This window comes from Hemitrygon akajei, chromosome 17 (assembly GCF_048418815.1).
Source record: "Hemitrygon akajei chromosome 17, sHemAka1.3, whole genome shotgun sequence".
NCBI lineage: Eukaryota > Metazoa > Chordata > Chondrichthyes > Myliobatiformes > Dasyatidae > Hemitrygon > Hemitrygon akajei.
The window spans coordinates 18,232,385-18,253,596 of record NC_133140.1 but is presented as its reverse complement, the minus strand read 5'-3'; the positions used below and the strand labels follow the sequence as shown (position 1 = coordinate 18,253,596).

At 40.7% G+C, this 21,212-nt stretch overlaps 1 protein-coding gene across 1 annotated transcript in view; it reads right to left on the bottom strand.

The window, feature by feature from the left end:
* Window positions 1-21,212, bottom strand: part of katnb1 (katanin p80 (WD repeat containing) subunit B 1) — a 74,599-nt gene that overhangs the window by 28,570 nt on the left and 24,817 nt on the right. The window contains exons 6-10 of the mRNA XM_073069724.1: window positions 19,727-19,810; window positions 10,257-10,372; window positions 8,100-8,171; window positions 3,169-3,319; window positions 2,034-2,221 (exon numbers count right to left, since the gene is read on the bottom strand). Of these exons, the coding sequence (XP_072925825.1) occupies window positions 2,034-2,221; window positions 3,169-3,319; window positions 8,100-8,171; window positions 10,257-10,372; window positions 19,727-19,810 (611 nt within the window). The remainder of the gene's footprint in view (window positions 1-2,033; window positions 2,222-3,168; window positions 3,320-8,099; window positions 8,172-10,256; window positions 10,373-19,726; window positions 19,811-21,212) is intronic.

The following is a 21,212-nucleotide window of genomic DNA, read 5'->3' as shown; positions in this document are numbered from 1 at the left end:
CATGAGATACCAAGCAATTTCACAATCTGTATTTCTATCACAATGATAAATAGCTGCACACGCTAATATGAGATTTTAAAATATGTAGGCCTCCGTTAGTCTCAATAGACCATGGATTTGTGCCTTGGAAAGTTTCCAGGGCGCAAGCCTGAGCAAGGTTTTTTTTAAAACGGAAGGCCGACAGCTGCCCAAACTGCACGTCTCTCCTCTCCACGCCACCGATGTTGTCCAAGGGAAGGGCATTAGACCCATACAGCTTGGTACTGGTGTCGTCACAGAGCAATGTGTGGCTAAGTGCCTTGCTCAAGGACACACATGCAGCCTCAGCCAAGACTTGAACTAGCGACCTTCAGATCACTAGATGAACGCCTTAACCACTTGGCCACGCAAAAAAATAACTGCTCTCAAGAATAACAAAAGGCAAACAAGAAAGTACAAAACGGTTAATCATCTTTGAATGTGCAAGTGGACAATTTATCTCCATTTTACTAAATTCCCACCATTACTGTAGCTTGTTTACAGGAAATTCCATTTATTCTGATGGAGGAATGCAATGGATACTGCAATCCCGAAGTATCCTGAGTGTATGCTGTGGTCCTGGATTTCAATGGTAGCTGAATTTCTACAACCTCAATTATTTTTGGGGAAAAAAGGGTATCATGGTATTAGTACAGGAAAGTGGTGCATGACTAAAAGATCATTATCTTACCAAATGGCAAATAGCCTACTCTTCCTTCTATTTCTATGATCATATGTTCTAGACAAGCAATCCAATATAACATTAAAGCAACACCTGCTCGATGACCATCCATTCTGATCAGACTATTTTCTGTCTGCCATACAGTTTCTACCACCCAGTGTGAGAGCACTGGAGCACTATCATTAACAAGTTTGCTTCTAAGTCATACATGATTAACCTAACAGCAGTGAGAGAATATTTTCATTATGAGGTCTGTCATGGACCAAGCTGCAACCTAGCACTACCAACTCAATGGAAAAAGGAAAAATTAAATGGCATCTTTGCCAGTGTGATGGCCAATTGTGAATTTATAAGTATAGAATAAATTAAAATCCATTAAATGTGTTTCACTGTTACAAATGACCAGTTCAAAAACTAAGAATAGGAACCTTAGACGGAAAGAAAAAACCCTCATTTTAATGGCGGGCTGTGAAGCTGTTGATCCATGGGTAACACTATGTTAATGATTAAAGCAGATCAAAGAATGATTCAAATAAATGGTTTAGGAAAATATGACACAAAAATTGGACAGATACAAGAAATTAAAGACTCCTGTTCCTCTGTGAATAAACAGAAACACTCACTTATTGCCCTAAAATGGCTTTCTCTATGCTACAAATTCCTCAGAACATAAACAGTACAGGCCCCTTCAGGCACAATGTTGTGCCAATTTATATAAACCTACTTCACAATTAATCCATCCCTTTGCTCCTACACAGCTCATAAACCTCATTTTTCTTACATCCATATGTCTATCCAAAAGACATTTAACTGTCCCTATTGTATCAACCTCTAGCTGAAACCCCAGCTGCGCATTCCAGGCACCTACACCCCTCTCTGTGTCAATAACCTACCTCTGATATTTCCCTTAAACATTCCTCCCCTTATCTTTAAGAAATGTAATTCTAAGAGAAATGGTAAAGCGCTATTCAACCCAATTCCAGATGAGCCACATAGCAACCTGATTCTGTAATTTGTCTTGAGCCAAGATAAAGAGAGTTACAATTATGTTTTATCTGAAACTTTACAAGTTCCGAAGTGCTTATTCATTGCAAGGGATAGGGATTGTAAAGGGAATTTAAAACTTATTCAAAGTAACCACCTTCTTCACCTTCACCATTAAAGTGCTTCTTTTGATCATGACGCTTGGACAAACTTAAACCAATGCCCACAGAGAAACAGCAAATAAACTAATAAAGCAAAACAAAAAGGAATGCCTAGAGTTGAACAACATCGATGAAAGGATTTGGAGATCTGGACTCCCCTTGGATTAATAATATAGAACTTACTTTACCTTTGAGGTCTGTTGCATGTGGTTAAGGGCCGCTCATAGTTGCGTCTGAGTGCAGCTCCTTTCATTTCTGATAGATTGAAGAGTTTTTCATCTTCAACTGTGCCCTGGACAATTGAACCAGTCTTCTTCACTCTATTCAGATCCACCACAAACGTTGAGACTGTCACCTGACTGAATGAAGCTCCAATCTATTATGTAAACAAATCACAAAGATATGAAACAGGAACTGAGGTGAAGAGTAAAGAATGCTTACCTTTTACATTAAAGATTACAGCAGTTGCTCAGGCAAAGTTATTTCACATACTACTATTGTAATATGCAATTCTGCTAATCATTTAAAAAAGCTATTTAATATCCATTTATTTCAATTAACAACCTAAAATACCATTACCAAGAACATGATAATCCACTGCATTGAATCAGATCTCAGTTCAATCCATTCAATTCAAAGCCTCAAGCCAAAGTACAGATCACCCTTTTACAATATTACGCAAACAGGAAACACAAGGTTTGACAAGCAGCTCAACAAGAGCACAGTTTAGTTCCAGTTCTGATTATTAAACTGCAAAAATGTTAGTAGGAAATTAGTAATTTTTAAATTGTTGATCTTTGGCACAATGTCAAACTCTTGTTTTATATTTCTATAGAACCACCAAAACAACTATTCTCCGAAATCATTATGATTCATGTAGAAAAATTGCAATAACAGAAACAATTATAGAGAAAGGTTGAATAGGATACGACTTGATTCCCTTGGGTGCAAGAGAATGAGCAGAGATTTAATAGAGGTATCACCCCTCTCTCCACTAATGGTGCCTCGATTAAGATCTTCTGTTTTTATTTCACACTACAAGTACCAACAGTATTTTTCTAAAATGAACATTTATATCAGAATCAGATTTATTGTCACTGACGTGTGTCATGGTATTTGTTGTTTCTCAGTATTAATCCTTATAGCATTCATCTGTAACGTTAATCTCTTTTGCTTAGTAGTGCAAATTTCTCTTGGTGTATTAACTCCCCATAACTGAGGTGTACAGCATTTTAATTACTATATTTAATTCCATTACTTAACTGGACTCATCCTAACTGTTCATCTTATACCATTCAACACCCATAATTGTACAGGACATACCAACTGATTGGAACAGATGGCAAGGTCTGCTGCTCTACCCCAATTAACAGGAAGTACATCAAAACAACGTGGAGGTTCCCATCCATATACATGCAATGAATCCTGAGATCCGCTGTATAGACAACAACCATCTGGATTGAACAAAATACACCTGAAACAGATAGAGAATAGGAAATCAACAGTTTTTTTTCAATGGCAAAATAATTTCAAAATAACCAGCTGCTGCACAGTTGGAGCAATTTCATGATAAAACAGTATAGCATTGAACTGGCTATTCAGACCAAAACATCATGCCAATCTTGATGCCAAATTATACTAAATGTTCTCCTCCTACGTTGGCACCCATATTCCTCCATATTCTCATGTCGAATTAAAAACCTTTTAAATGCCACCAAACTGCCTGCTTCCACTACTACACCTGGTATCTTATTTCGGCTCCCTTTCTATCTCAGTATAAAACCTTTCCCCTCATGTTGCTTTCAACACCTCCTCTCCTCCCAAAACCTGCGAAGCATGTCCCCTGGTGTTACCATGGGGAGAAGTTTCTGACTGTTGTTATGCCGTTGGCCCCCTCCTTTGTGAAAATCGCAAGAACTCTAGTTAAGGGGGGGTCAACTGACCCAAGAGAGAGAGACGTGCGGAAGACCACGTTCTCCCAAGAAGCAGAATAAAGGCGACATTGACTATTGTCTCATGGAGACCACGTGAAAAGCCCTCGGGCAAAGTGGGCTGGTTGAGAGAGAGATCGCATTACCTGCAACTTGATTGACACCTGCGATCCCGTGAAGAAGTATAAAGGCGGGTCTGAGGGGAGGACCCTCAGAAGCACCCAGACGCACCCAGTAGACACGAGATCGATTCCCGTGGGAGCGGGACGCCATTTTGAAGGAAGCCACGTGCGGTAGATTCCGAATTTGAATCTGTGGCTAAAACCAACGAAAGACTGCTTTTAAACAACAACGGGGAAGTCTGCTCCCCTGGTTCCAAGGATTTGCTCTGCCAAGACGACGGGCAAGTGTGTATCTTTTCTAAGTCATCTCTCTCTCTCTCTCTCTCTACAACGTGAAAATCCCAGCGGTTCCCAAAAGGAAAAGCCGGCAAACTTCTGAGTGACTCTTTATATTTCCGTTGGACTCAGTATTAACCCCTAGACAACTGTAGAGCTTATTTCTGATTGATTATGGTTACATCGGTGTTTTAGATTGAGTTTTGACGACGTGTATGATCTGAATGTTTTGTATTAACCATACGTTTGTGCCCTTGTTGAATAAAATGTTTGAAAATAGTAGCATCCGACTCAGCTGATCCATCTATCTTTGCTGGTAAGTTACCTGGTTACGGGGTTTTCGTAACACTGTCTACCCTATATTTATGTCTTTATTATTTTAAAAACCTCTATCAGGTCTCCCCTCAGCCTCTAACACTCTAAAGAGAACAACCCAAGTTTGTCCAACCTTTCCTTATGGCTCATGCCTCCTATCCATTCAGCATCCTGGAAAACTTCTTCTGCATCCTCTCCGGTCTCCACATCCTTCATGTAATGGGGTGACCAGAACTGCAAGCAATACTCCAAATGCTGTCTAACTGAAGTTTTACACAACACCCCTACCAATAAAAGGCAGGCATGCTATGCTTCTTCTTTACCATCTTATCCATTTGTTTAGCCACTTTCAGTGAACTATGGACTTGTATCCCAAGTTCTCTTCTATGTCAATGCAATAAAGGGATGTACCATTAACTGTATACTTTCAACTTTCAAACTGACTTCACAAAGTGCAATGCTTCATACTTGCCTGAAGAAAATTTCAGCTGTCACTTCTGTCCACATCTGTAACTGATCTATATCCTGCTGTATTCTTTGAAAGTCCTTTACAATGTCCACAACTTCACCAATCTTGCTCATTCACCCATCTAAATTTTCATCCAAATCATCAATCGATATTATAAACAGAGGCCTTAGCACTAATCCTTCAGAATACTTCAGAATTCCAATGTTGTTTCTCATATACATTAATGATCTGGATGATGGGGTGGTAAATTGGATTAGTAAGTATGCAGATGATACTAAGATAGGTGGCGTTGTGGATAATGAAGAAGGTTTTCAAAGTTTGCAGAGAGATTTAGGCCAGTTAGAAGAGTGGGCTGAAAATGGCAGATGGAGTTTAATGCTGATAAGTGTGAGGTGCTACATTTTGGTAGGACTAATCCAAATAGGACATACATGGTAAATGGTAGGGCATTGAGGAATGCAGTAGAACAGAGTGATCTAGGAATAATGGTGCATAGTTCCCTGAAGGTGGAATTTCATGTGGATAGGGTGGTGAAGATAGCTTTTGGTATGCTGGCCTTTATAAATCAGAGCATTGAGTATAGGAGTTGGGATGTAATGTTAAACTTGTACAAGGGATTGGTGAGGCCAAATTTGGAGTATTGTGTACAGTTCTGGTCCCCGAATAATAGGAAAGATGTCAACAAAATAGAGAGAGTACAGAGCAGATTTACTAGAATGTTACCTGGGTTTCAGTACTTCAATTACAGAGAAAGGTTGAACAAGTTAGGTCTTTATTCTTTGGAGCATAGAAGGTTGAGGGGGAACTTGATAGGGTATTTAAAATCATGAGGGGGATAGATAGAGTTGACGTGGACCCTTCCTGATGAAGGGTCTCGGCCCGTAACGTCGACAGTGTTTCTCCTTATAGATGCTGCCTGGCCTGCTGTGTTCCACCAGCATTTTGTGTGTGCTGTTTGAATTTCCAGCATCTGCAGATTTCGTGTTGACGTGGATAGACTTTTTCCATTGAGAGTAGGGGAGATTCAAACAAGAGGACATGAGTTGAGAGTTAAGGGGCAAAAGTTTAGCGGTAACACGAGGGGGAACTTCTTTACTCAGAGAGTGGCAGCTGTGTGGAATGAGCTTCCAGTAGAAGTGGTAGAGGCAGGTTCAATTTTGTCATTTAAAAAAAATTGGATAGGCATATGGACAGGAAAGGAATGGCGGGTTATGGGCTGAGTGCAGGTAGGTGGGACTAGGTGAGAGTAAGCGTTCGGCGCGGACTAGAAGGGCCAAGATGGCCTGTTTCCGTGCTGTAATTGTTATATGGTTATATACCATTGGTCATGGCTGCCCAACTAAAATAACAGCTTTCCACCCCTACTCTGTCTTCTATGGGCCAGTTCCAAATCCTAACTTGCAATTCACCCTGGATCCCATGCAGCTTCATCTTCTGAATCAACCAACTATATAGGACTTCATCAAATGCCTTAGTGAAGTCCATATAGATCCCATCCACTGCTTTACCCTCATCAAGCTCCCATTCCCTCCTCAAAAAGCCTGATCAATTTTAAAAGGCATGAACCTGCCCTTAAGCAGGCCACGCCTTTCCAAATGTGCATAAATCTTATCCTTCAGTATCCTGTCCAGCGGTTTGCTTACCACGGATACAAGGTTCATTGGCCTATAATTACCTGGATTATCCGTATTTCTTTTTTGAACAAAGACACAATAGTTGTTACTCTCTAGTCCATTGAGACCTTGTCTGTTTCTAGTGAGGACACAAAAATCTGTCAAAGCCTCAGCAATCTCCACATTTGGGAGCAAGGGCCTGTACTGTGCAGTAGCTAAGTATAAAATACCTTGGTCTTGATCTCCTTGATCTTGCTTGCCAATTACATTTCACAGCCTTTTTGGCCTTCCTAATCACCTGCTCAAGCACTTTTTGCATTATATTTATATTCTACAAGGGCCCAGTCAGATTTTAGTTTCCTAAACCTTACAAAGGCTTCTTTCTCCTTCCTTCCTGGTACAACAAATGCTCCCAATCAATGCCTCTTAGCTGTGCCTTATCGTATTGCATTTTGTCCTCCCCCAATTTCCACAAGATACGATTTTTTCCTTACTCATAACTAACTTAAAACATAGAATTGTGGTCACTATTCCCAAAACATTCACCCAGCAACAGGTCTATCATGTGCTTGGTTCATTTCCCCAAACCAGGTGCAATATGTTCTTTTCTCTAGTTGATCTCTCCACGTACTGTTTCAGGAGCCCCTCTTGGATGCAATGAAGAAACCCTGCCCCATCTAAGCCTCCTGTATTAAGGAAATTCAAACCAATGCTGAGAAAATTAAAGTCCCTCCCCAAGACAATCTGATTGCTTCCATACCTTTCCATAATCTCTCTACGTATCTACACAAAATTATACAAAAACCTCACCAAATAATTAGGTACTCTTTTCAAAATTTACACCTAACCCATAAAAACAAAGTGTACTGTGTTAACAAACATGGTGCTGCAGTACAAGGATCAATCAGGTCCCAGGGTGAATGCTGGTCTGTACCAAGTTATTCTCTGCCCTGCTGTAGTGACAAGACAACGGCAATCATTATAGGCCTTGGGAAGAGGACATAGGGTGGAGGAAGTCACATCAATTCCCAGCCTTGAGTAAAAGCCACAGAAAAAGTTCATGCACGTGGACCAATAGTAAGCACTGCTGAGCCTCAGCTGTAATGTAAGCATCTACAAAACACCTTTTAAGTTCAAGTTGTGTACACTCAGTAGCCCTGAATACATTGCTGCTGGGCTGTGAAAATCCATGAAGGATGCAAAGGCTTAAATGACTGACTTTAGGATAGTAGATAAATGATGAATGGAAAGAGATGGTACACAGTAACAGATTTTCCCCCCAATACACCTCTCAGCCAACTGAAGAGGACACAGAGTACCAAAATGAAAGAACAGGCAAAAATGAATGTCACATTTATAGTACAACATCAATGTGCTCATGGCTCTAAAGCTGTTTGGCAGTGGCACTTCAAGGTGAGTAGTCCTTGCACACATTACGTGACTTCACCAATTGTACATGCATCTGATGATCCATAAAAAAATAAGCAAACAATTGAAATTTTGATTTGAACAATATGGCTCCTTGTACCTGACAGGAGTACTCTCTACTTCTGTACAGCTCACCATCTTAAACTTTTCTAGGTCCCAAAACTTTATTGTTCTGAAAGAGAGAGTAAAATAGAACATTAAGTAATTGTGGGACATCAATGCAAAGTCACATTTCCAATCATTAGTACACTCACTGTAAATAGCCTACACCAACAAAAGATCAGTGTTTGATAAAATTTCAAATAATAGCACATCTGAGAGGAAAAAAAATGTTACACTGCAAGCAGAAGCTCATTGTGCTTGTCCTTGGCATCCTAAAGATATCTATTCTCACCCTAGGGTAGGCAAGTCACTAGTCAAAATGCCTACTTAATAGCTCACAGCCCAATGGAGGTACCATACAAAATATAGTTAACATCACAGGCTCAGCATCCAATCCAACTTCTACTGTAGCATTCAAATAAAAACTTGATCACTCATCTGAAGTGTCAGCCAGACATTTCAACTTAAATTATGCTTATTAACAGGCTCCGGTACAAAAGTGAAATCTTCCTTTTCTGAGCTGTGAAGACTAAGTCATACCAAAGTTTCATGGTAATCAAAGTTAAAGTAATGTCAAAAATAGACTTCTCGTGTCCATATGAAGGATCTTGGACAAGATGTAAACTGTTCACTCCTCTCCATAAATGTTCCCTGACCTGCTGAGTTCCTCCAGCATTCTCTGTGTGTTGTTCTTGATTTCCAGCATCTGCAGAATCTCTTGTGCTTCTAGATACGTGGTCTTTGATGATGAGGGTGCTACAAGTGACTTTTCAATCAGTTTGACATTGTCATCAAAAAGCTTTTGAAATCAGGAATTTCCTGTTAACCCAGGTAGCCAATTTGCAGTGCCAAGGGTCTTGGGAATCCTCAGGCAGGATTCCCTAAAGGTTAATTTGCAGGTTGAGTCAGTGTTAAGGAAGGCAAATGCAAATGTTAGCATTGACTCTGAGAGGGCTAGAATATAAAAGTAAAGATGTAATACTGAGGCTTTATTTATGAGACGTGGGTCAGACAGCACTTACAGCATTGTGAGCAATTTTGGGCCCTGATCTAAAAAAATGATGTGCTGCATTGGATGGGGGTGCAAAGGAGGTTCATGAGAATAATCCCTGGATGAAAGAGTTGACACAGGAGAAGCTTTTGATTGCTTTGGGCCATCACTGAAGTTTAGAAGAATGGGGGTAGGGGAAGAATCTCACTGAAACCTATTGAAAGGCCTAGATAAAGTGGACATGGCTAGGATGTTTCCAGTCTAGGACCTGAGGGCACAGCGATTAGAACAACATCTGTTCAGAACAGAGAATTTCTTTAACTAGAAAGTGTTGAATCTGTGGAATTCACCATCACAACCATCTATGGAGGCCAAGTCACTGGGTACATTTTAAGTGAGGTTGATTCCTGATTAGTGAGGGTGTTAAAGGTTACGGGGGGGGGGGGGGGGGGAAGGCAGGAGAATGGGGTTAAGAGAGATAATAAATCAGCCATGATGGAATAGTGGAGCAGGCTCAATGGGTTTCCTTTGGTCCCTATGTCTTATGGTAACAAAAATAAAAAGTTTGTGACCAGACATCCATTTTATTGATGTTATTTGGACTAACCAATGATCATGACACAGGAAGGAATACTTAAACATTAGTGCTGTGGAATACTTTTATTTACCCTTCCGTGTCTCAGATTAATATCTCATTCAAAAAACAAGAATTCAGTGTAATATCTCCTCCACAGGACAAAAGATTTTGTGCTGAGGTGAGAATTAAGCCTTGTCATCTAAAGATCAAATATGTCATAGCTCATCATTTAGTGTATGCATCACTAAATTAGCAGTACAAAGCAGATAGTGAATGAAAAAGTTAAAATGAGAATGGTGCAGAGCACTCAGTTCAGTAATTTCCATTACTGATTTGTATTTTCTACTTTCAAAGCATAGTAAACCTAGAAAAGGTACATTTCATATTCAGCACTTGCTTATTTATACCAGTTGTACTAACACTATTTGCAAAAATAAATGTTGCTACAGACATTCAAAATAACTGATCATTACCTCAGGAAGCACATTAATACAACACAAATGTTGAAATACTTAAAACTATTTGGATCAAGAACAATAGAAATTGCAGGTAAAAGTAACCATTTACAAAGCAACATCCATTCTGACCTGTCTGAGCTGCCAGAAGCCAGCAAATACTCATTGGGGTGGAACTCCACTGTATTTACAGGTGCAGTGTGATCTGTAAATTCTGTTAAAATTTTTGCTGCTGACAAATCCCACAGCTGGAAAAAAAAGACAGAAATTAAGTAACATTCACCAAAATTAACTTCCTACATTTAACAACTTAGAGGACAGGTAAATTCTACAGGTATGATCTTCCACAACACGTGTTTTTCTGTACTATTGTTATTTTCTTTGTAGTTTAACTTGATCAGCTCCATCATGGGCACTATCTCCTGTTGTATCCAGGGTATCTTTCAGGAACAATGCCTCAAAAAGGTGGCATTCATCATTAAAGACCTCCATCACCCAGGACATGTCTTGTTCTCATTGCTATCAGGGAGGTGGTACAGGAGCCTGAAGGAACACACTCAATATTTTTACAGTCGGCCCTCCTTATCCGCGGAGGATTGGTTCCGGGACACCCCGTGGATACCAAAAAACGCAGATGCTCAAGTCCCTTATTTAAACTGTCCCAGTGAGGTGGTCTTTAGGACCCAGCGGAACCCCAGATTTTATTTAACATGTCTCATTATGGTGGACATTAGGACCTGGCGGCGCAGCTCTGAATCCGCAGTGTTTCTGTTCACGAAAATAATCACGATCACGATTGAAAATAAGGTGGAAGTAATAAAGCGATCGGAAAGAGGTGAAACGCCATCAGTCATTGGAAAAGCGTTAGGCTATAGTCTGTCAACAATTGGAACAATTTTAATGGAGCATGTGAAAGGCCCTGCCCCGATGAAAGCTACAATTACTACTAAGTAACGTAGTGGTTTAATTATTGAAATACATGTTTCTTAAGTGTTTTATATGCATAGAGAGGTAAAATATGTACTACATACTAAGAAAAACGTTTGACTAACAGACACTAAATAATACCGGATGTACCTGTTTCGACTTCAAACCCGACTTAAAGACGGACTCAGGAATAGAACTCATTCATAACCCAGGGACTGCCTGTACTTTTAAGTCATTTCTAGATTACTTATATTACCTAATACTATGTAAATAGTTGTTATACCTGTATTATTTAGGGAATAATGACAAGAAAAAATAGTCTGTACATGCTCAAACAACAAGTGCTGGAGAGAGAACTTCCGGGTTTTCCCGATCCGCAGTTGGTTGAATCCGTGCATGCAGAATCCGCAGATAAGGAGCGTCGACTGTATTATATATCTCTAACTCTCTCTCTGTATTTCAGGACATATGTGGTGATATTTAAACCAATTCTGATTTTGAAGTTTTATTCCTATTTGTATTTTTATATAATTATCTATGCACATGTAATTGTTCAGTGTGTTTTGTAATAGTTGCAATTGCTTTCGTAACAACTTGTTTGCAGTTGCAGGTATCAATTTATTTGTATCAATTTATTTTTTTAATTATCTTATTGGTTGATTCAAGCACCAAGGTTTAAATGAAATGTCTGTTATCAATGAAACTTCAAAAAAATTAGCAAACTAGCATGAGAGGAGCAAACCATGTTACTTAGTTCTTTTCCCTGCCAGTAGGATCTCTTTCTCTCTCTCCCCCCGCTCTCCTTCTCACCATTATGCTACATCTTCCCATCTTCATTTTTTGCTCTTGTAACACTTAATAAACAATTGTAAGCAGCAAGTTTTATGCATCATTCGTGACTTCCGAAGAACCTCGGATCAAAAACATCAGCTTCCAACACAGGTCATAAATCAGAGAGAAAAGGCACAAATCAAGTTCACCAACTTTAATTCTGATGGATTTAATTACTGTTTTAAAAAATATATATTCCAACTTGCAGTTATTTTAAAAATTTCACAGATTATCAGTTTGAGGTTTTGTTTTTTATCCCCCCCCCAATTTTTCATCAAGTAAAGAACTTCAACAGAGTAAATGGATACTTTTTCCATCTTGCTATCGATTCTCAGCAGGATGCATTTCACATTACATACATTGGCTGAATAATGTATTTGCTTAACAAGTGTAAATACATTTAAAGGAAATAAAGTAAATTTTCTGTTTACTCAAAAAGTTCCATACTTTTAAAAGTATAAGAAACTTTAGCTCAATGGTGATATAGACTGAGGATTAATTAAGACCATAACAGTATGAGACAAAGGAGCAGAGTTAGGTTATTCAACCCATCAAGTCCGCTCTGCCATTCCACAGCTGATTTACTATCCCTCTCAATCCCATTCTTCTGCCTTCTTTCCGTAACCTTTGACTCTCTGTCTAACGAAGAACCTATCTACCTCCACTTTAAATACTGTGGCAATGAACTCCACAGAGTTAACATCCTAAACAAATTCCTCCTCACCGATTCTAAAAGGACATCGCTCTATTCAGAGGCTGTGCCCTCTGGTCTCAGACTCACCCAATATCGGAAATAACCCTCTCCAGATTACCTAAGCCTTTTAACATTCAGTAAGTTCAATAAGATCCCTCCACCCCCTCATTCTTCTAAACTCCAGTGAGTTCAGGCCCAGAGACATCAAACGATCCCCACACATTAACCCGTTTCATTCCCAGAATTATTCTCATGAACCTCATCTGTACATTCTCCAATGCCAGGTCATCTCTTCTTAGACAAGGGGCCCAAAACAGCTCACAAAAGCGTTCAAAGAGCAGTCTGACCAATGCCTTATAAAGCCTCAGGATTACATCCTTGTTTTTATATTCTCGTCCAGTGGTTCTCCACTACTTTTCTCCTCATGGCCCACTTGTGACTTCCATTAGCTCTGTGGCCTCCACACTTTGCAGCAGGGCTCAGTGGGCCATCCTGTAACGTGTGAATTGTGATATGTGTGTGGTCAAGCAGGAGCAGAGATAACAATTAGCGTGCTGCAACCGTACAAAGGCTAAGCTGTTTTTCTGCCTCATTTGCATCTTGCAAATTTTCCCATTCATTTCATTCAGGGTTCCAATTAAATTATATCTACAGGTGTTTACAAAAGTAGAGTATTCCTATGAAACCTTTCTTAAGCCGAAATGGTGTAAAGCAAAGAACTATTAATTTATATGGGAAAAATTTTCGTAAAAGCGAAAATTCTCTTTGCAATGCGAAAACACCTTACTAATGTAGGTCTTTTGTAAAAGCGAAGTGGCGTAAAGTGAACATTCGTACAGCAGGGACACCTGTATTCATTGCTTTTTTATATATTTTAGTAATATTTCATTAAAGAAATAAACATTTGGAAATTCTAGAGTTATTCCACTTGTGGTCCCTACAAAATGTGGCTTGGCCCATGTTGAGAACCACTGTCCTAGTCCTCTCAAAATGAATGTTAACAATGCATTTACTTTCCTCACCACCAACTCAACCTACAAGTTAACTTGTAAGGAATTCTGTACGAGGATTCCCAAAACACTTTTGTACCTCAGATTTTTGAATTTTCTCTCCATTTGGAAAATAGTCTGCACCCTTATTCTTTTTGCCGAAGAACATGACCATATACTTCCCAACACTATATTCCATCTGTCACTTCTTTGCGTATTCTCCCAAACTGTCTAAATCCTTCTGCAGACTCCCTGCTTCCTCATCATTACCTGTCCTTCCATTTATCTTTATATCATCCACAAACTGGGCCACAGAGCCATCAATTCTGTCATCCAAATCACTAACATATGATGTAAAATAAGCAGTACCAACACAGACTCATATGAAACACCACTAGTCACCAGCAGTCAACCTGAAAAGGCTCCCATCTCATGTATAGCACCTTATCAACGACCTTCTGAAAATTCAGGTGAACAACATCCACTGACTACCTTTGTTCACCCTTCCTGTTATTTCCTCAAAAAAATTACATCAGATTTCTCCGGCAAGATTTCCCCTGAAGGAAACCATGCTGACTTTAGCCTATTTTATTATGTGCCTCCAAGTACCCCAAAACCTCATCCTTAATAATGGACTCCACCATTTTCCAACCACTAAAGTCAGGCTAACTGGCCTATAACTTCCTTTTGCCTCCATCACTTCTCCGGAACCAATCCAGAATCCAGTGATTCTTGGAAGATCATTACTAATGCCTCTATAATCTCCTCAGCTTCCTCTTTCAGGACTCTCGGGTACAGTCCATCTAGTCCAGATTACTTATCAACCTTCAGACTTTTCTGCTTCTCAAGCACCTTCTTTTTAGTAATAGCAATGGCACTTACTTCTACCCTCTAACAGTCTCAAATTTCTGGCATACTGTTAGTGTCTTCCATGTCAGCTTTTAAGCATTAGCATCCTTCATTTTGCTAATCAGCACAGAAAATGTTTAAGTTACTCGACAACGTGGCGAGTTGCCGCGTTGATGCTCAAAAAACATCACTAGATAGGAAGTTTCATGACTTCACCACATACAACAATGTAATCAGCATCCTTACAATGCATGTGTTACTTTTATCAGTATTAGATTAAATCAGGTAGGTCTATGTTGCAGTGAAAACAAGTTTGAAAATACATGATATTTTATCAGGATCCCACATCATCTGAAAACCAAACTATCTTGGATACCACACTAAAAATAAGTCATTGGCTAAAACACTTCTACTCCCACAAAACTGTATGTAGTTTCAGAAATCTGCTTTTTAAAAATAGATTGCACAGAAGTTCCATAAAAAAGTAATAGCTTTGGGTTTTCTTTATGCTGTAATAACACTTCTTGCCACACAAGTGAATATTTACTGCCCAGCTTAGAGGCAATTAAGAGGGATAGCCTTGCCAGCAATTGCTTCAGAAAATAAAGCAAAAATATAATGTAACTAATAATTTGAAATAAATTAACATTTGTGAATTTTGTGTTTTGCTACTACTTCATGCATGCTCACAAATGCAAACAATACCAACTCAAATGGTCACCTCTGAGTTTTCTGCTTAACTGAAAGTGGAACACAAGAAGGAAATATAAAGCTTTACCACATTCCTCCTTAATCATCTTCTTACCCCCAACCCTTAACATAGTCTATTTGGTATTTAACTTGCGGAAAGTAATCCATATATAATACCCATCAAACTAAGTGAACCTGATTTTGAACAAAGAATAGTTGTTTACTTAGCAACAAGAGCTTTTATTATGCATGGAAAGTCCAGAAGTTGATAAAGTATGAAGTTACATGCAGTAAGTTAAAACGAGGAAATCTGCAGATGCTGGAAATTCAAGCAACACACACAAAATGCTGGTGGAACGCAGCAGGCCAAGCAGCATCTATAGGAAGAAGCACTGTCAACGCTTTGGGCCGAGACCCTTCGTCAGGACTAACTGAAAGGAAAGATAGTAAGAGCTCGGAAAGTAGGAGGGGGAGGGGGAAATGCAAAATGATAGAAGACCGGAAGGGGTGGGGTGAAGCTAAGAGCTGGAAAGGTGATTGACAAAAGGGATATAGAGCTGGAGAAGGGAAGGGATCATGGGACGGGAGGCCTAGCGAGAAAAGGGGAGGGGAGCACCAGAGGGAGATGGAGAACAGGCAGAGTGATGGGCAGAGAGAGAAAAAAAGGGGTGGGGGAAAAAAACTAAATAATGACATAGGTAGGAAAGGGGAAGAGGTCCTGAAACGAGAGTATAGGGAGTTAGGAAGGCAGTTAAGAAGAAGGACCGCAAAGGTAGTAATCTCGGGATTACTGCCTGTACCACGCGACAGTGAGAGTAGGAATGGAATTAGGTGGAGGATGAATGCGTGGTTGAGGGATTGGAGCAGGGGGCAGGGATTCAAGTTTCTGGATCATTGGGACCTCTTCTGGGGCAGGCGTGACCTGTTCAAGAAGGACGGGTTACACTTGAATCCTGGGGGGACCAATATCCTAGCGGGGAGGTTTGCTAGGGCTACGGGGCAGACTTTAAACTAGTAAGATGGGGGGGCGGAAATCAATTTGAGGAAACTATGGGAGAGGAGGTTAGTTCACCAGTAGAGCAAGTAAGTAGACCGTGTGTGAGGGAGGACAGGCAGGTGATGGAGGAGGGATGCGCTCAGCCCGAAGTTGTAGGGGAGAAGAAAGAAAAGGATAATAAATTTGAATGCATTGCTAGGGATGAAAAGAGAGGAGGAGGTGGAGAGTATCTTAAATGTATCTATTTTAATGCTAGGAGCATTGTAAGAAAGGTGGATGAGCTTAAAGTGTGGATTGATACATGGAATTATGATGTTGTAGCTATTAGTGAAACATGGTTGCAGGAAGGGTGTGATTGGCAACTAAATATTCCTGGATTTAGTTGCTTCAGGTGTGATAGAGTAGGAGGGGCCAGAGGAGGAGGTGTTGCATTGCTTGTCCGAGAAAATCTTATGGCGGTGCTTTGGAAGGATAGATTACAGAGCTCCTCTAGGGAGGCTATTTGGGTGGAATTGAGGAATGGGAAAGGTGTAGTAACACTGATAGGAGTGTATTATAGGCCACCTAATGGGGAGCGTGAGTTGGAAGAGCAAATGTGTAAGGAGATAGCAGATATTTGTAGTAAACACAAGGTGGTGATTGTGGGAGATTTTAATTTTCCACACATAGATTGGGAAGCTCATTCTGTAAAAGGGCTGGATGGTTTAGAGTTTGTGAAATGTGTGCAGGATAGCTTTTTGCAACAATACATAGAAGTACCGACTAGAGATGGGGCAGTGTTGGATCTCCTGTTAGGGAATGCGATAGGTCAGCTGACAGATGTATGTGTTGGGGAGCACTTCGGGTCCAGTGATCACAATAGCATTAGCTTCAATATAATTATGGAGAAGGACAGGACTGGACCTAGAGTTGAGATTTTTGATTGGAGAAAGGCTAACTTTGAGGAGATGCGCAGGGATTTAGAGAGAGTGGAATGGGTCAAGTTGTTTTATGGGAAGGATGTAATAGAGAAATGGAGGTCATTTAAGGGTGAAATTATGAGGGTACAGAATCTTTATGTTCCTGTTCGGTTGAAAGGAAAGATTAAAGGTTTGAAAGCGCCATGGTTTTCAAGGGATATTAGAAACTTGGTTCGAAAAAAGAGGGATGTCTACAATAGATATAGGCAGCATGGAGTAAAGGAATTGCTCGAGGAATATAAAGAATGTAAAAGGAAACTTAAGAAAGAGATTAGAAAAGCTAAAAGAAGTTACGAGTTTGGTTTGGCAAATAAGGTGGAAGTAAATCCGAAAGGCTTCTACAGTTATATTAAAAGCAAGAGGATAGTGAGGGATAAAATTGGTCCCTTAGAGAATCAGGGTGGTCAGCTATGTGTGGAGCCGAGGGAGATGGGAGAGATTTTGAACGATTTCTTCTCTTCGGTATTCACTAAGGAGAAGGATATCGAATGGTGTAAGGTGTGGGAAACAAGTAAGGAAGTTATGGAACCTATGACAATTAAAGAGGTGGAAGTACTGGCGCTTTTAAGAAATTTAAAAGTGGATAAATCTCCGGGTCCTGACCGGATATTCCCCAGGACCTTGAGGGAAGTTTGTGTAGAGATAGCAGGAGCTCTGACGGAGATCTTTCAGATGTCATTAGAAACAGGGATTGTGCCGGAGGATTGGCGTATTGCTCATGTGGTTCCATTGTTTAAAAAGGGTTCTAGAAGTAAGCCTGGCAATTATAGACCTGTCAGTTTGACATCAGTGGTGGGTAAATTAATGGAAAGTATTCTTAGAGATAGTATTTATAATTATCTGGATAGACAGGATCTGATTAGGAGTAGCCAGCATGGATTTGTGCGTGGAAGGTCATGTTTGACAAACCTTATTGAATTTTTTGAAGTAGTTACGAGGAATGTTGACGAGGGTAAGGCAGTGGATGTAGTCTATATGGACTTCAGCAAGGCCTTTGACAAAGTTCCACATGGAAGGTTAGTTAAGAAGGTTCAGTCGTTAGGTATTAGTGCTGGAGTAATAAAATGGATTCAACAGTGGCTAGATGGGAGATGCCAGAGAGTAGTGGTGGATAATTGTTTATCGGGATGGAGGCCGGTGACTAGCGGGGTGCCTCAGGGATCTGTTTTGGGCCCAATGTTGTTTGTAATATACATAAATGATCTGGATGATGGGGTGGTAAATTGGATTAGTAAGTATGCTGATGATACTAAGGTAGGAGGTGTTGTGGATAATGAGGTGGGTTTTCAAAGCTTGCAGGGAGATTTATGCCGGTTAGAAGAATGGGCTGAACGTTGGCAGATGGAGTTTAATGCTGAGAAGTGTGAGGTTCTACATTTTGGCAGGAATAATCCAAATAGAACATACAGGGTAAATGGTAGGGCATTGAGGAATGCAGTGGAACAGAGAGATCTAGGAATAACAGTGCATAGTTCCCTGAAGGTGGAGTCTCATGTAGATAGGGTGGTGAAGAAGGCTTTTGGAACGCTGGCCTTTATAAATCAGAGCATTGAGTACAGAAGTTGGGATGTAATGTTAAAATTGTACAAGGCATTGGTAAGGCCAAATTTGGAATATTGTGTACAGTTCTGGTCACCGAATTATAGGAAAGATATCAATAAATTAGAGAGAGTGCAGAGACGATTTACTAGGATGTTACCAGGGTTTCAGCACTTAAGTTACAGAGAAAGGTTGAACAAGTTAGGTCTCTATTCATTGGAGCGTAGAAGGTTGAGGGGGGATTTGATCGAGGTATTTAAAATGTTGAGAGGGATAGATAGAGTTGACGTGAATAGGCTGTTTCCATTGAGAGTAGGGGAGATTCAAACGAGAGGACATGATTTGAGAGTTAGGGGGCAAAAGTTTAAGGGAAACACGAGGGGGTATTTCTTTACTCAGAGAGTGATAGCTGTGTGGAATGAGCTTCCTGTAGAAGTAGTAGAGGCCAGATCAGTTGTGTCATTTAAGGTAAAATTGGATAGGTATATGGATAGGAAAGGAGTGGAGGGTTATGGGCTGAGTGCGGGTAGGTGGGACTAGGTGAGATTAAGAGTTCGGCACGGACTAGGAGGGCCGGAATGGCCTGTTTCCGTGCTGTGATTGTTATATGGTTATATGGTTATATCAGAGATGGGGTAAGGGGTTCATGCTCATGAACATTAACTTCTCTAACTTCTGTTAATGCCCCTTCTCCCTTTCTTACCCCATCCCTGATATATTTAGTTTTCTCCCCCTCCCTTTTTTTTCTCTCTCTGCCAATCACTCTGCCTGCTCTCCATCTCCCTTTGGTGCTCCCTCCCCTCCCCCTTTCTTTCTCTCTAGGCCTCCCGTCCCATGATCCTTTCCCTTCTCCAGCTCTGTATCCCTTTTGCCAATCACCTTTCCAGCTCTTAGCTTCACCCCACGCCCTCCGGTCTTCTCTTATCATTTTGCATTTCCCCCTTCCCCTCCTACTTTCAGATCTCTTACCATCTTTCCTTTCAGTTAGTCCTGACGAAGGGTCTTGGCATGAAACGTCGACAGTGCTTCTTACTATAGATGCTGCCTGACCTGCTGCGTTCCACCAGCATTTTGTGTGTGTTGCAGTAAGTAATTCAGTAAGTCCATGCAAAGCTCTAAGTAAATACCTTCACGGTGCTATCATCTCCAGCAGCAGCAATCCATCGCCCATCAGGACTGAATCGTAGACACCGTACAGCATTTGTGTGTCCCTGCAAAGACATCACTGACTAGTTAAAGTGCAGAATTAACCATCTAGACTGAATGAAGTGCATATGACACGATAAGCTCAAACCACACCAATGTCATACAATGGCTAGGTTTGAAAATGACAAGAAAAAACTGACCATCCCACAACATTCACAAGTCCTACATTAGACAACTGCAGATGAAGGAAACAAGGTTGAGGACTGAACTGTAATGAACTGAAAGGAACAGGAGAGACTGATGCAGTTTGATACCAACAGTGTCGCAGGAATTGCCAGCATTGAACTCTTAAGGACTCCAGCTCTGGATTTTTGATAGTGAATGACAGCCTGTTGGTCCTTGAGTCAGGGGGAGGGGTACTCAGAGAAGCGATGCAGCAGATTGTAAAGTTGAAACAGCAAGCTGCTGGTCTCCTGCTCTTATTTGTTGCAGGAGCAATCTCTCTCTCTCTCTCTCCCTCACTAGTTAGAGAGAGACAGTCTGAGATGTTGGAAGTGTTGGGATGGACAGTAGCTTTTTGATGGACTCTAGATCATAGAACATATAGAATAGCACAGCACAGTACAGGCCCTTCAGCCCACAATGTTCCAAACCCTGCCTCCCATATAACCCCCCACCTTAAATTCCTCCATATACCTGTCTAGTTGTCTCTTAAACTTCACTAGTGTATCTGCCTCCATCACTGACTCAGGCAGTGCATTCCACGCACCAACCACTCTGAGTGAAAAACCTTCCTCTAATATCCCCCTTGAACTTCCCACCCCTTACCTTAAAGCCATGTCCTCTTATATTGAGCAGTGGTGCCCTGGGGAAGAGGCACTGGCTGTCCACTCTGTCTATTCCTCTTAATATCTTGTACACCTCTATCATGTCTCCTCTCATCCTCTCCAAAGAGTAAAGCCCTAGCTCCCTTAATCTCTGATCATAATGCACTCTCTAAACCAGGCAGCATCCTGGTAAATCTCCTCTGTACCCTTTCCAACGCTTCCACATCCTTCCTATAGTGAGGCGACCAGAACTGGACAAAGTACTCCAAGTGTGGCCTAACTAGAGTTTTATAGAGCTGCATCATTACATCACGTCTCTTAAACTCTGTCCCTCGACTTAAGAAAGCTAACACCCCATAGGCTTCCTTAACTACTCTATCTACCTGTAAGGCAACTTTCAGGAATCTGTGGACATGTACCCCCAGATCCCTCTGCTCCTCCAAACTACCAAGTATCCTGCCATTTACTTTGTACTCTGCCTTGGAGTTTTGTCCTTCCAAAGTGTACCACCTCACACTTCTCCGGGTTGAACTCCATCTGCCACTTCTCAGCCCACATCTGCATCCTATCAATGACTCTCTGCAATCTTCGACAATCCTCTACACTATCTACACCACCACCAACCTTTGTGTCATCTGCA